Consider the following 17,156-nt stretch of genomic DNA (forward strand, 5'->3'; position numbering starts at 1 on the left):
CAAAAACATGACATCAGTGTTACTGCTGTGCATGTTAAGTCAAACACAATAGTATAAATGCAGGAAGGCTTTGAAAAATTTCATAAAGAAGCAATACAAATATAGCATGATTAAAAAATAGGAAACTGCTTTACAATACTTAGTTATCAGAAGTATTGAGATGCAGTGACAGAGAGTTGCAGAAATCATGCATTTCAGATGCAAGAAAATACAACCGAGACTCAAAAATGACAGAAATATTGAATCCATTATATCCAAAACTATCTGAAAAATGTATGCTTATGCATGACAGTTTGTAATGATTTTACAAGCCAAATCAGAATAAGTTGGTACAATACAGAAGACAATCAAACAAAACAAAAACTCTACCGTGATCATTAAACTTAATTTGACTTGTATTTCATGGCAGACAGTATGATATTTCATGGTTTGTGTGGCCAGCTTAATTTTATTTGTTAATGTATATTCATTCCTGTATTCCATGCTTGCAACATGTTAAAGTGTGACTGGTGCGCTAAATATAAGGATTAAATCATGACATTTACAGGCAGTCTTCTTGAGACAAGTCAGGGGATGGATACATAAATGTTTCCAAGTATGAATATATCTTAAACTTATGATAAATCAATCATGAAGAAATACAAACAGTATGGCACTTTATGCATAATCTTTCTCAAGTAGGCAGTTCTTAAAAATTGAGTGACCATGCTGGAAGGAGACTAGTAAGGGAAGCCACCAAGACACCCAGAGAATTCTGAATGAGTTACAGGCTTCTGTGGTTCTGGTTGGAGAAAGTGCATAACGCAACTTTTGTCTGCTGCATTACCACATACAGGTGTATGATGAAGTGGTATAGAAGAGGGTTTACTTAAAAAAAACATGTGAAATTTCAGCTGTAGTTTGCCAGAAGGCATGTCAGACACCATATGGGTTTCCGTTTTATACCCCGTTTACACTGGACTGAGACCTATATAAGACCTACAAGATCATGACATATTGTCAACTCTCAAGTCTTGGCTGGTCTCCACTGTGATCTGTTATCTGTTATTTGTGTTTACACCAAGCTTGCATTGCAACTGCAGTTTTTCCTTACCACTGTCATCTGTGTACTTGCTGAACAAAAACTGAGTTAAAACAACAATAATTTAGCATTTGTTTCTTCTCATTGAATAAGCTTGTTATTAGAAAAAAAAAAACTTGTGTAGTTCATGCAGTTTGTCTTTAGAAATACATTTGCTGAAGATCTAAGGTTTAACCACTGAATCTGAAACATGACAGTAGATGCATGAAACGACGTGGAATAAGTCTCTTTGCCAAAGGGTATTCCATGTGACGTCTGACCCTATGGCCTTGGTGGAGGTTTGCACTCTCCAAGTGCTTCTGGTTTATCTATTTGTCTGTCTGTCTGTCTGTCTGTTAGCAGTATTGCATCAAAACTACTGCATGGATTTTGACAAAATTTTCTCCACAAATAGATATTAAGCCATGGAAGACTCCATTAAATTTTGGGGGTCATCTGGATCCAGACTCTGGATCAAGATTTCTCTTTATATAGGCTTTGAAGGATTACGTCAAAACTACTTCACGGATTCTCACCAAACCTGCACCACAGATGGATATTAGGGCAGGGATGTGTAATCATGAATGTGCCATGAAGGGCCAAGACAGTGCAGGTTTCCCTTTCTACCAATCACTTCAGCAGGTAATTTCATTGATGATCAGGTGTTTATGTTCAGGGGAGAAGTTCATCAGCAAACTCACCTGCTGAGGTGATTGGTTGCAAGAAAAACCTGCACTGACTTGGCCCTCATTGCCTACCCTTGTATTAGGGCATGGAAGACTCCACTGAATTTTGGAGGTGATCCGGATCTGAATCCTGGATCAAGATTTCATTTTATATAGGCTTTGAAGGATTATGTCAAAACTACTTCAGAGATTCTCACCAAATTTGCACCACAGACAGATGCAAGTGCATGGAAGACTCCACTGAATTTTGGAGGTGATGTGGACCTGGATTGGTGGATGTCAGAAATCTCCGATTGCTCTTGTTTTGGAATACGTTGAAGGCCTTGAATGTAGGAATGGCTGGGCATTAACAAATTAAATTAAGTTAACCACACAAAACATCAAATAGCTTGGGTTTGTATGGTTGGGAATAAAACAGAAGATTTTTAAGTGTAGTTTAAACGTAGCCCCCCCCCACCAAAAAAAAACAAAAAAAAAACAAACAAAAAAAACTATTATGGTAAAGTTCTAAAATGCATAAAAAACACAGATACACAAATATTTGTACTCATATGAGCTCTAAATTAAACAATTCTCACCACAGTTTGAACACCTTTAACAATATACAAGAAAAAAAATGCTATTAAGATATTCTTGAAAACACTACTGCAGATATATTTAACACTGAACCAGGAAGAGAAAGTTTCACACTGAATCAGCATGGAGATTATATATATATAGCATACAGCTATGCAAAAACATTTAAAGATAATGAAAAGTTAATTGCTATGTATTTTTATGTAAAATGCATGATCACTTTTGAACTTTGAAAATACATTTCTTTTACATATACTAACTCAGTTTCTTTTATGACACACAAAAAAAAATCTCACATTTTACTTATGTTGGAATATGAATATCTGGACATTTTACAGACACTCATTTGATTACATAACAAGGATGTGGTGGTCCTGCTGCCCTCACCTTCAGGCTCGCCCGGTCTGCACTGGCGCGCCTCAGGGCGTTTTTTTGATAGACTGCACTTCTTTTCTTCAGCGTGTCAGTATCTGTGTTTGAGCCAAAATGGAAGTCTCCCCTCCACGAACCTGTGGTCAAAAAGGAATCATACCGGTCATCGTTCATAAGGGTGCCACAACGGCTTAAATCTGTGAAAGTTGTGGGGCAGTATGTTGTGGGGAAAATGGGAAGACTCGTGGGGGCTGAACGGTAAACGTAACCATAGTGGCACAGTTTGAAATAAAACATCGCACTGATTAAAAGCAGGAAAAGCGACGAAACTGTTATCAGCGCAAGAATCAAATACAGCGTTAAATCATCAATGGTTTGCGGTTCGTCTGGGAGCTCCAAAAGTTGGTTAAAAACTGGCAGGCCATTACCTATGAATATGCTGACTGTGGCAGTGGTGGACAGAGATTCGGAACCGTTATCCGTGACTAATACTACAAGACTTTGCTTCGGTTCATCATCCTCTAGAAATTCTCGTGCTGTTCTGATTTCCCCAGTATGCAGACCAATCACGAACAGCTCAGGTTGTGTGGCTTTGATTATTTTGTAAGAAAGCCATGCGTTACGTCCAGAGTCAGCGTCCACTGCCACCACTTTAGTAACTAAGTAATCCTCTGGGGCTTCAGATGGAACTATGTCTTTGGCAATAAATCCGCTGGTTTGCGCAGGATAGAGGACAAGTGGAGGGTTATCATTTTGGTCCTGGATGAAAACGTTTACAGTGCAGGTAGCGGAGAGCGGAGGACGGCCTTCATCTTGAGCTGTCACCTGTATTTGGAACTGAACCGACTGTTCATAATCGAAGAGCCTTGACGTGAACAGCTCTCCTGTGTCTGAGTTTATGCTGAGGAATGAAGATGCTTCTGAAAACCCGTCTTTTGATATTTGATAAATGATTTTAGCATTTGAGCCACTGTCAATGTCCTCCGCTTTAACTTTCAAGACAAACATGCCAATCAGCTGGTTTTCCAGAATATTTGCAGTGTATTTGGGCTGCGTAAATGTTGGTGGATTATCGTTGATATCATTAACTATAATTGTTATTATTTTGGTACTGGAGAGTGATGGAAACCCCCCATCAGTGGCAGTCAATGCGATATTATACTCAGGCTGAATTTCTCTGTCTAGGATTCCATCAGTCACTAACATATAATAGTTTTTGACCTCTGATATAAGTTTAAATGGAAGATTATTTGAAATTGTACACATGACATGCCCACTATTCCCGGTGTCAAGGTCATAAATATTAACCAGAGCTACCATAGTTCCGAGTTTGGAGTCCTCAGCCACTGTGGCGGAGGATGATTTTATCTCTATGACAGGTTTATTGTCATTCACATCAATGACATCAATTATAAGTTTACAGTGAGAAGCCTGGCCTCCCCCATCTTTCGCCTGGACATCCACTTCATGTGTGCTGGCCTCTTCATAATCAAGAACACCTGCCACCCTCACCTCTCCATTTATAGGATTAACTTCAATAACTCCTTTCATTTTGTCAGACAGGTGACTGAAAGAGTATGTAATCTCCCCGTAAACCCCTTCATCTAAATCCGTGGCATTCAGTGTTGCAATAACAGTCCCTCTTATGGAGTTCTCTGGCACAGAAGCTTTGTAAACCCGTTTACTAAAAGCTGGGACGTTGTCATTAGCATCCAAAACTCGAATGTGAATAGAAGCAGATCCTGATCGGACTGGATTACCCCCATCAATCCCGTCGATTTTCAGCACATGTTCAGCTTGTGTCTCCCGGTCCAGAGCCTTTTTCAGAACAAGTTCTGGGAAAGCATTTCCATTTATTTCAGTGCTAACCTCCAAAGAGAAATGATCATTTGGATTCAGTTTATATTCACGAACAGAGTTGGTGCCTAAGTCAGGATCGTATGCGCTCTCCAGTGGAAAGCGTCGCCCCAGAACAGTTGATTCCACTAAATCTAGTTTTATTTCCCCCGAGGGAAACACTGGGCTGTTGTCATTTATATCTGAAATATCCAAAATTAGGCTGTATGCTTGAAGAGGATTTTCAAGCAGAAGCTGGTACTGCAGGATGCAGATGCTGGAATGGCTGCAGAGCTCCTCTCTGTCTATCCGCTGGTTGATCAAAAGATTACCAGACACAGTATCCAGTACACACAGCTGCCTGGTGCCTTCTGCAACAACCCGGGCTCGCCGGGCATCGAGCTCTGATATGTCCAGTCCCAGATCCTGTGCAACATTGTCGATAATAGATCCTGGCTGCATCTCCTCTGGAAGCACGTAATGGACCTCTCCAAATGAAACGGCAAAAAGGAGGAAAAGTGATGTCAAATACAGCCACAATGTGATGTTCACTCGCTGATCCATTTTAAACGTCGTTTCTGACACAGATGTCATGTGGGAATGGTTAAATCTATAATGTCCAAAATATCCAAACGGAAAGGCTGCGGTAATCCATCGCTTCTCTGCGTTCATCATGCTCTAGCAGGGATGTCAGCTCGGATTCCTCTCTCTCTCTCTATCTCATACTCACAGTTTTTACCTTTCTCCCCCACACTTCTCTCTCTCTCTGTTTCTCTCTCTCTCTGTCTCGCTCTCTCTCTGTCTCTCTCATGTTCTGTACACCCACACACATCCATCCACAGCCCTCGGCTCTAATTTAGTATTCCAGCTCCACTGACACAGAAAGGCTCCACAGCAGCAGTGACTCAGAAAGTATGAAATAGCGTCACAGAGAGACTGTGAGAATAACTACAAGACAAACTATGTAGGTCACATGAAGCAAGCATGTAGATATGTACAATATCTTGCTCAAGGTGGGAATCTAGGGAACAAATGTTTGTGATGACAACATTTTGCAGGAAAAATTATACTGACCCTTAAAGATATATATGAAGTGAAAAGCAGTACTCATTATTATGTTTACGAAGGATGTAAAAGAATCATCTGCATTTATTTATTTATTTGTCTGTTTGTCTGTCTATTAGCAAGATTACTGTACATCAAAACTACTGCACACATTTTGATGACATTTTCGCCACAGGTAAATATTAGACCAATGAAGACTCCATTAAATTTTGGAGGTGATCTGGATTCTGGATCAAGTTTTACTTTATATAGTCTTTGAAGTATTACGTCAAAACTACTTCATAGATTCTCACCAAATTTTGACCACGGACACATATTAGGCCATGGAAGACTCCACTGAATTTCAGAGGTGATACAGATCTGGATCTGGATCAATATTTCCCTTTATATAGGGTTTGAAGGATTACTTCAAAACTACTTCACGGATTCTCACCAAATTTGCACCACATATACGTAGATGTTAGAGCATGGAAGACTTCACTGAATTTTGGAGGTGATCTGGATGTGGATCCGGATTCTGGATCAAGATTTCCCTTTATACATAGTCTTTAAAGGATTACTTAAAAACTACTTCACAGATTCTGACCAAATTTGCACCACATATAGATATTAGGGCATGGAAGACTCAATTACATTTTGGAGGTGATCCAGATCCGGTTTGGCGGACATCAGAAATCTCTGATTGTGCTTGTTATTACTGTTATATTATTATTATTTTAAATTGATGCCAGAGATGGGGTAAATGAACATTAATCAAGCACAAATTTGACGTGAATCCTGTTACAAGTCTGAAATTGTTTTAAAGGATCATATTTGATACCTTTCAACAAGACTGAAAAAAAATCAGATATTGATATGTGAAGCCAAAAATGAGGTGATATATCATGGGGGAACCTAATCTGCACATTGGCTTAGTGGTTAGCACTGCTGCATCACAGCAAGAAGGTCCAGGGATTGCTGTCACCTGGTCCTTTTTGTGTGGAGTTTACATGTTGCTGTGGCTATCTCACACTTCCAAAGACATGCAGATTAGGTGAACTGGAAACTTTATATTGGCTGTAGATGTGAGTGAGTTCATCTGCTTACATGTGGCCCTGTGATGGACTGGCGTCCTGTCCAGGGTGTTTTCGTCTCTCACGCTATGACTGTTGGGATGGGACTCCAGCTCCCCCATGACCTTGAATTAGAGTAAGCGGATATAAAAAATTAATGAATGATTCAAATTAAAATTAGCTGCTTCTCACCACATCTCCTCTTCAGAGGGAAGGGGAACAGACATAATGCAACACTATGACAGATGGGTTCAGATGGATGTCCCTGACACACAAGTCTAAAATGAATCTTTTTAGTTCTTTATTTGTCTTACAGGAGGGTTGTTTCTCCATGTACAGACAGAACTGTGGAACTTGTTTTACATGACACTTCAGTCATATTTAAGTGTAAAACCAAGATCAAAACAGATTTAGCACAATATAAACTAAGCACTGCAGGCACACACACACACACACACACACACACACACACACACACACACACACACACACACACACACACACACACACACACACACACACACACACACACACACACACACACACACACACACACACACACACACACCAGAAGAAATAAAATAAAATCTGAGTACATAATTAATTTTACAACTGTTGTAGAGATTTCTTTACATCAGTAAAGGCCCCTTCACACATAGTGCAAATTTGGTCGAAGTGCGCACGAAGTGCCCATGAAGCAGGAATCATATGCAAAATGTGTAAATTCGTAGCTGCCTTGAACGCCTTTTACACCTGTTGCGACAATTATTTGCACACACCAGCGGCTGAAAGACAGAGTGTGTGCTGTGCGACCCCATCGAACCCTCTTGCGGCAGGTGTCATGAAATTCCAGCTGACACACACGAACATCAAACACCGCTTGCATGAAAATGCAAATGTGTGGCCATTTACACTATCATCACAAAAACAGTCAGCAGACAATCATTGTCGAGCCAGATGTAAAATTTGTAAGTGCCCCATGACTGTGGAGTTGCCGAGTGCATGTGACATGACAGAGTGTCGGCTCCCCCCACAACACGTATGCGTGTGTCGTGCGCTCCCCCTACTCCCCCAAACACGTGCATTTGTGCGGTTCTCGTGCCCCCCACAGGTGAGGCGCCTCTCATTTGATCACAGAGTGACACCTTTGTCTGTGCGCTGAACGGACGGGGGCGTAGCCGCTGTTGACAACTTTGGTCCTGGACATCAGAGCTGTAGAACAGACACGCATGTGTGTATGCTTGTTGTCCCCCGTCGAAATACATAAAAACATATATTGCTTCTGCGAGAGGCTGGAGAGCGCGCACATTGGCAGGCTGTTCCAGCTGGACCGGACCGCCAGTTCATGTGGACATGCAGCAAGAGATCTGAATGCCGCAGAACCATGTGACAGCCCAACAGTACGACAAATATGCCACTTTTAGTGACATATGAGCAGAAAATACATCGTACCAAATGCTGTTTGGTCAGTTATCACAGCTCTTTTTTTTAAACACACAAATGAATTTTCAACACAATGCTAATAGTCAATTTCATTAGCGGTTTTTGGTATCGGCAACTAGGCAGCCAACCACCCGGTGTGGCATTTATGGGGTTGGGGAGGGGGGGTTGTCAGCCACGGCACCATGGGAAATGAACACTTAAAAAAAAATCATCTGCACCGCAAAGTGGTTTTCTTGTCACTGTGTGTGGAATTGGCAAACTGACGCCCCCTGCAGCTGCACAAGCTCCCTTGCTTGCTGAGAAGGATGGCACACCGAAGCAGTATGTCATGAATGAAGGGCTAATGTTAACTGGTGGTGTAACATGCTTGTTAGCCTTCTTGCTATGATGCTTGCTAAGTTGGCATGCTTCTACAACAGGGGTGGCCAAGTTCGGTCCTTGAGAGCCACATTCCTGACACTCTTAGTTGTCTCCCTGCTCCAACACACCTGAATCCAATGAAAGATTCGTTAGCATACTTTTAATGAGCCTTTCATTGGATTCAGGTGTGTTGGAGCAGGGAAACAACTAAGAGTGTCAGGAATGTGGCTCTCGAGGACCGAACTTGGCCACCCCTGTTCTACAACAATAATTCCGGCTTAACTCAACAAACACAACATCAAATTTTATCATAAAACTGTACTCACAATGGTCATAGAAATTGCCAGGCTTTTTAAAATTATTATTTTACACACTGCCAAATGGCATAATCTGGACCTTGTCAGAGGGATGCACTAATACTACTACAAATAATAATACATTATTTATGAGACATTGTGAGGTAAATTGGCTGAAGTGGAGTTACCGGTGAATAAAATAATTCTTTAACCAGTGCAAAAATAAGTTTATGTTATTTTTGGGTGGATATTTTAGGGGAGAAATCTCAAATATTAAAGTAGTAATGTGTGTAAAATTAGCACATGCTTCAATAGAAGAATGACTCATGATTGCAAGAAAACTGTTACAAGTTCAGTTATTATTTATATCCATCATTTGGGTTAACGTTGTGGGCCTGTAATTAGCCAACAGAATTTGAATCTGTAGGTAGTTTCAAAAGACAAATATTTGTCATTTGCTACAACTCTATTTTGTATCAAAGCATAGTTTAACTAGTGATAACTAAAAGTGTGCCAAGAAAAGAATTTGAGACAGTAAAGACACCTCTTTTCCTCCCGACTGTGTCCAATTATGACAAGATTTGCCATTTCACCCTGCTTCCTGCACATTCTTTCTATATGTGATGGGGGCATAAGAGTTTTATTGTAGCCTGTGGTCTTTTGATGTCAAATATAAATTGTGAGAAACCATGTGGAATTGATAATATGGATGGAAAACCTTTAAAAATTGCAGCTAAATCAATAGCTAGGCCGGTAAGCCATATTTTGAATCTATGTTTTGATGAAAGCACTTATCCAGATCTATGGAAAATAGCAAAAATATTTCCTCTGACAAAAACATTCTAAAGAGCCACTGACTGGGTAGAACAGCAGATCAATAAGCATCTTACCTGTCCTGGGTAAACTGTTGGAGGGGATTATGTTCAGACAGATTCAGAATTATTTGAAGTAAATCATCTTCATTCTGATGTCCAACATGCCTATAAAGAAGGCTACTCAACAAGTACAGCACTTTCAGCTCTGACTGATGACTGGCTGCGACAAATTGATTGTAAGCAACTGATAGGAATTGCATTTCTGGACTTTAGTGCGGCCTTTGATCTAGTCGATCATGAACTTCTATTTGGGAAACTATTAGCATATGGATTTAAAAGCTCTGCTTTATGTTTTTTAAGAAGTTATTTGGTTGACAGAAAACAATGAGTTGCTTTCAATGTCAGTCAGATACTGTGACCCTAACATGCAGAATTCCACAAGGCAGTTGTCTTGGTCATCTGCTGTATAGTATTTTTGTAAATGACATGTCATATATTTTACATAGGGCCCATATGACTGTATACACAGATGATACAACAATATATGTCTCTGCCTCTAGCCTGGATCAGGTCAATAGCACTCTACAAAAAGAGCTAATGTTGACTTATGACTGGGTGGTGGAAAACAGGTAAAATTTGAATGTGTTAAAAACTAAGTGTATGATTTTAGGTTCCAAACACACCCTAAGAGACACCCCAAAGTTAAACCTCTCTCTGCACAATCAATTATTAGAACAAGTGACTGAGATACAATTGCTGGGGGTGACTTTGGATCAAAGGATGTCTTAGACAACACATATTAATAATACTGTGACCAAAATGAGCAGCAAAATCTCTTTAATTAGATGCAATGCTCAATTTATATCTACAGCAACAAGAACATTAGTTTTACAGTATTTAGTGTTGTGTCACTTAGACTATTGTTCTGTTGTGTGGTCAAAGTCTGCTCTCAAAGACCTGAACAAACTCTGGATAGCACAGAATCGACCAGCAAGACACTCTGGGCTGTCCTTTTCGAACCAGTGTTAATGTCTTACATCACAGACTGTCATGGATGACAGTGAGGGAGAGACTGGCCTGTTCTTCTGTGGTTTCTTTGCATAAAATCTGGACCACACACAAACCCTTTAGCCTGTTCTCCTGTAACAGGCATGAGTTTAACACAAGACAAGTTTCTAGTTCTATTTTTGCTTTGCCTCTGCCAAAAACTAATGCTCTAAAAAACACATTTATATATTGATCCATCTTATATTGGAATCAGTTGCCTCCAGATGTAAGGTTAATACGAAATCATATAGTTTTCAAAGCAAATCTTAAGAAATGTATACTCAATAAGATAGTTCTCCTAATGTAGTGAATGTAGTGTTTGTGTTTGTTTTGTGAAGAAATAATTGTTACTTGTGTATGTTGTCATTTGTACAGTTGGTGCATATGAGCTATATAAATTGTAATATTTTGATGTAATTGTAATACTTTTATTTGAGAATGGACCCCAGGAACAATAGTCTCTACTTTGGTAAAGACTAATGGGGATCCTTAAATAAAAATAAATAAAATAAAATAAATTTCAATTGCAATTTCGGGGGCACTTCTAAAATATTAAAGACAATAATAAAACATGTTTTGTTTTGTTTTTTGTTTTTTTTTGGGGGGGGGGGGGGGGGGGGCTAAGAGGAGATCTCGTCCAGGGAGTAATTCAGTGTTGAACCGTCACTGGTCAATTGGTCCTTTTAGCCTGCAGTCATTTGTTGTGGTTTTCAACAAGTCTCAGACTATTATTACTATTATTCTGAACACTACTGTATTTCATGGTCTAACAATCTTTAATGCATTCTGGACAATATGACTACGACAATGCATCAAGGAACTAAGCTTGAATATTCTACCTTTCCAGTGGTTATCTGTTGGTGTTTATCTCTGGTTTGTGTTGCATGAAACGGATGCGAGTCTATTACTCAGCTGGCACGGGACCCAGTTCCAAAGTACTGGCCAGAACCCATTTTCAGTAGAGTGAACTCGTACTAAAGAGATGAAATGTATTGTCTTAAAAAACACAGAGGTAGCCACAAGCAGACACATTTGAAGTTCAAACCAAAGCTTTCAACCCCTACCTCACAGAACAACCTCAGTACAGAAAAACACAGAAAATGGTATATTTGCTATCAATGTATATATGATATGAAAGCAACTTTCAAAACAAAACAAAAAACTCCACTGCAACTAGAAATATACGTACACCGGCATGCAGAACAATTGGACACATTTATTAAGATAATAAAGAATTATTAACTGAACGCGAGGTTTGTATGAGAAAATATGAGGCCGAGGTGGCAAGACAGAAGTCTGATATTCCTGTAAAGACCAAGCAAACTTTGTGTTCTATATGGCTATTTCATATATATATATATATATATATATATATATATATACACAACCCCTGGCAAAAATTATGGAATCACCGGCCTCAGAGGATGTTCATTCAGTTGTTTAATTTTGTAGAAAAAAAGCAGATCACAGACATGACACAAAACTAAAGTCATTTCAAATGGCAACTTTCTGGCTTTAAGAAACACTATAAGAAATCAAGAAAAAAAGATTGTGGCAGTCAGTAACGGTTACTTTTTTAGACCAAGCAGAGGAAAAAATATGGAATCACTCAATTCTGAGGAAAAAATTATGGAATCACCCTGTAAATTTTCATCCCCCAAATTAACACCTGCATCAAATCAGATCTGCTCATTGACACTGACCCTATGCCATGACATTGACCCTATGTGTCTTTTTGCAAGGAATGTTTTTGCAGTTTTTGCTCTATGGCAAGATGCATTATCATCTTGAAAAATGATTTCATCATCCCCAAACATCCTTTCAATTGTCCAAAATATCAACATAAACTTGTGCATTTATTGATGATGTAATGACAGCCATCTCCCCAGTGCCTTTACCTGACATGCAGCCCCATATCATCAATGACTGTGGAAATTTACATGTTCTCTTCAGGCAGTCATCTTTATAAATCTCATTGGAACGGCACCAAACAAAGTTCCAGCATCATCACCTTGCCCAATGCAGATTTGAGATTCATCACTGAATATGACTTTCATCCAGTCATCCACAGCCCACAATTGCTTTCCTTAGGCCATTGTAACCTTGTTTTTTCTGTTTAGGTGTTAATGATGCCTTTCGTTTAGCTTTCTGTATGTAAATCCTATTTCCTTTAGGCGGTTTCTTACAGTTTCGGTCACAGACGTTGACTCCAGTTTCCTCCCATTCGTTCCTCATTTGTTTTGTTGTACATTTTTCGATTTTTGAGACATATTGCTTTAAGTTTCTGTCTTGACGCTTTGATGTCTTCCTTGGTCTACCAGTATGTTTGCCTTTAACAACCTTCCCGTGTTGTTTGTATTTGTCCAGAGTTTAGACACAGCTGACTGTGAACAACCAACATCTTTTGCAACATTGCGTGATGATTTACTCTCTTTTAAGAGTTTGATAATCCTCTCCTTTGTTTCAATTGACATCTCTCGTGTTGGAGCCATGATTCATGTCAGTCCACTTGGTGCAACAGCTCTCCAAGGTGTGATCACTCCTTTTTAGATGCAGACTAACAAGCAGATCTGATATCTGCCCACAGGCGAATGACGTAACCGACAGGCGTGAAAAAACTCTCGCATGCCAACGAGGGTTCAAGCATGTCTGATGTAATCACACATGATTCAAATCCATATGGTTTTTGAAAAAAATAATAAGGTCGGATACTTTTCTAATAGACCTCCGTATATGAAATGGAGTATATCTAGTGTTTAAAATAAACTGTCACAAAAATAACCATGTGTTTATAATTAACACACAGCAAAAAAGAATCAGCTATTTTTGTGCTGAAAACAGTTTTATAATGTCAAAAAGTAACACTGAATACTCCAAATAAACACTTACGGGGAAAGGAAATACTTCAATTTGGATTTTGTGAAATTGTGTCAAAATATTTGACACAATATAAGCATTTTAACACTTTAACTGAACAGTGCAACTTTTTCTGTTACATAAAGAGTTCAAGGGCGCGATTAAGAACTAGAAATTGGGGGGGGACAAACTGCGAGGCCCGCAGGGCTGAAGCCAACGGGCCGGTGGTCTGGGGGCCACTTTAGGCCCCCAGAAGCCAAAGGTTTCTAGATGAGCTCAGATGCATTCTGAGCATCCAGAACAGTAATTTTAATGTTTTGAGAAGACCATAAAGTGGACACCATTTGACTTATGCAATTTGAAACTGTGGATATAAGTACTTTATTCTGAGAATAGCTAGCATTGATTTTATTAACATCCTGGTGTAAATAAGGTATCACCACATGTGTAGAACTCAAAAAGAATGATAGGTTGAGTTTTCATTTAAAAAAAAAACTGCAATGTGGTAAAATGTATTCATAAATATGAAAGAACAGGCTCTTAATAATTATTAACTATCGCATACTGTATTTTTTCTCAAGATTTGTTTTTGCATAAGTTTGAAAAAACAACAGATCATAAGTTTAGGATAAATTACTTATCATAAATTTAATTTTTGAAGTGGCACTAATGACAACACTCATACTGAACATAATTTCGGTTGCATATACTGATTTTGGAGATCAAGCAGTAATTGCAGATGGGCTTTCTGAGGTCCCAGATAGCTTTTCTGATTTCCTTTTCTAACTTTCAGAATTTAGTAAATTAGCATATGGTCCATTGATACTTATGTGTAGACACTAGTCCCTAGAGGCAACTATTTTTGGTTTCAAATCTGGGCAAATGCAGTCCCAGAAAATTCCGAATGTGACAAACAAGAAACAGGTGTTGTAAACAAGTCAATGCTGCTAAAAATACAAACTTGCAGAAACAAAGATACTATTCTGACATGGTTTTGTACATAAGACTGACATGGTTTGCACATAAGACTTTTCATTTATGAAAATACTTCTCCGTGCTACTCCACTATCAAAATGTGACTGGTATTGCAATGAACAGACAAAAGTTGCACAATGCAATTTCTCAAATCACAGCCACAGCACACAGCCACATTTGCAAAAATCTCAAACTTTTTTCACATTGTCATTATGGGGTATTGCTAAACCTGATGCCATGGATGTCTTGGTGGCTTACCTCACCAGTCTACATCTAGGACAATGCATTTCAAGATTATAAAACGCTGCCTATAAAGTAAATCTGGGGAAATATCCTTTAAATGCAGGGGAAGATCAGCTGACTGCAGGAAAAGTCCTGCTGACAGCTGAGAAAGACCTCAAGTCAGGATCCTTTTGGGAGCAGATAAGCCCAGCAGGCCAGTTGTGAGGTCATGCAGTATATCTGCAGTGGAATCTGTCTAGCATGGGTTTGTTTCCCAGTAGCTATGCATGTGCCTACACCCATCAGCGACCCCAAGGGTGGTGCAGGGCTGCTGAGGTTGGTGGGAGGTAGCATCGTAGTACTCAGGGCCCCACTGGACTGCAAGATGTATTGGAAGATTAGATTATATTTACAGATGTGAGTCTCCTATCAACTGAGCATTGTGTCACCAGATCTGTACTTGACATATTTCTGTGAACATCTTTTTATCAGTATGTGGATCACAAATCTCCAATTGCATAAGATATCTGCTGCAAAGGTAACAGTTTATTCTTGGAGTTAATTAAATTCTCAAGAGAAGCAATAAATCAGGACACACAATCAATAATAATAATAATAATAATAATAATTCAACTCAGAGGAAACCTTTAACAGAATCCGAGCAACACAACCAGTATTTTCTCACAGTATCTCAGCCACAGGACAAGTCTTCTTCGACAATGATGGAACCACAGAATGTTATCGGCACAGGCAGTCACCTGTCACATTATCTCAGCCACACACAGACCATGAAGGTATATTTGATATAAAACACCTGAGCACCTGTGACAAAAATAACTTATAGACATAGAAAAAGTCACACATGTATGAGTACGAGGGCTGTCAATAAAGTATAGGTCCTTTTTATTTTTTTCAAAAACTATATGGATTTCATTCATATGTTTTTACGTCAGACATGCTTGAACCCTTGTGCGCATGCATTAGTTTTTCCACGCCTGTCGGTGACGTCAGTCGCCTGTGAGCACTCCTTGTGGGAGGAGTCGTCCAGCCCCTCGTCGGAATTCCTTGTCTGAGAAGTTGCTGAGAGACTGGCGCTTTGTTTGATCAAAATTTTTCTAAACCTGTGAGACACATCGAAGTAGACACGTTTGAAAAAGTAAGCTGGTTTTCGGTGAAAATTTAACGGCTGATGAGAGATTTGAGGTGATACTGTCGCTTTAAGGACTTCCCGCGGAGCGAGACGTCGTGCAGCGGTCCCAGGCACCGTCGTCAGCCTGTTTCAAGCTGAAAACCTCCACATTTCAGGCTCTATTGATCCAGGACGTCGTGAGAGAACAGAGAAGTTTCAGAAGAAGTCGGTTTCAGCATTTATCCGGATATTCCACTGTTAAAGGAGATTTTTTTAATGAAAGACGTGCGGACGGGTCCGCGCGTCGGCTCGCAGCCGGCGCGGTGCGGCGGCACAGGAAAAACACCTCTGTGTTGATAACCATTTGTAAAGTCCAGGCGGCTTTTGATGGCTTTCAGTGGAGTGAGTATATGAGAAATTGTTTAACAGCTGGACATGTTCCAACTTGTACTTAAGGCTTCCAACGGAGGTGTTTTTCCTGTGGTGGAGCATTGCGGCGGCTGCGAGCCGACGCTGCAATCCGCCCGCACGTCTTTCATTAAAAAAAATCTCCTTTAACAGTGGAATATCCGGATAAAATGCTGAAACCGACTTCTTCTGAAACTTCTCTGTTCTCTCACGACGTCCTGGATCAATAAAGCCTGAAATGTGGAGGTTTTCAGCTTGAAACAGGCTGACGACGGCGCGTGGGAGTGCTGCACGACGTCTCGCTCCGTGGGAGTCCTTAAAGCGACAGTAATCACCTCAAAATCTCTCATCAGCCGTTAAAATTTTCACCGAAAACCAGCTTAATTTTTCGAACCGTGTCCACTTCGATGTGTCTCACAGGTTTAGAAACAATTTTGATAAAACAAAGCGCCAGTCTCTCAGCAACTTCTCAGACAAAGGAATTCCGACGAGGGGCTGGACGACTCCTCTCACAAGGAGTGCTCACAGGCGAATGACGTCACCGACAGGCATGGAAAAACTCACGGCATGCGCACGAGGGTTCAAGCATGTCTGACGTAAAACATATGAATGAAATCCATATAGTTTTTGAAAAAAATAAAAAGGACCTATACTTTATTGACAGACCTCGTAAATCTGAAGTCAGACATTTTTTTTTCTGTCCCACTAAGACAACATTTGCATCTTCTCAAATTCTTCAATGAAATCACAAACCTCTTATGTTCACTGCTGCAGTAAATATGGTGCAAAATATAATCACACACTGGTATCACAAAATGTAACATGTAAAGTCAAGTCCTGGGAGCACCAACCGGCATCCATCACTCATGGAATGTCTTGGATATCATGTAGCAACCACCTACATTATTACATTACATGGCAGCATGGTGACTTAGCACTGGTGCCTGACAGCAAGAAG

General features: G+C 39.8%; 1 protein-coding gene across 16 annotated transcripts in view; it reads right to left on the minus strand.

Annotated features, from left to right (window-relative positions):
• Positions 1–17,156, minus strand: part of LOC117519820 (protocadherin gamma-A11-like) — a 911,360-nt gene that overhangs the window by 323,314 nt on the left and 570,890 nt on the right. For 4 of the 16 annotated variants that reach the window (XM_034181065.1, XM_034181064.1, XM_034181062.1 and 1 more), the window contains exons 2-3: positions 6,682–6,772; positions 2,710–2,831 (exon numbers count right to left, since the gene is read on the minus strand). The exons of 10 other annotated variants lie outside the window; for them this stretch is intronic. In XM_034181065.1, the coding sequence (XP_034036956.1) occupies positions 2,710–2,831; positions 6,682–6,772 (213 nt within the window). Of the gene's footprint in view, positions 1–2,709; positions 2,832–6,681; positions 6,773–17,156 lie in introns of those variants that run through there. 2 more of the 16 variants (XM_034181094.1, XM_034181098.1) reach the window with 1 other exon arrangement.

This window comes from Thalassophryne amazonica, chromosome 11 (genome assembly GCF_902500255.1).
Source record: "Thalassophryne amazonica chromosome 11, fThaAma1.1, whole genome shotgun sequence".
Lineage (NCBI taxonomy): Eukaryota > Metazoa > Chordata > Actinopteri > Batrachoidiformes > Batrachoididae > Thalassophryne > Thalassophryne amazonica.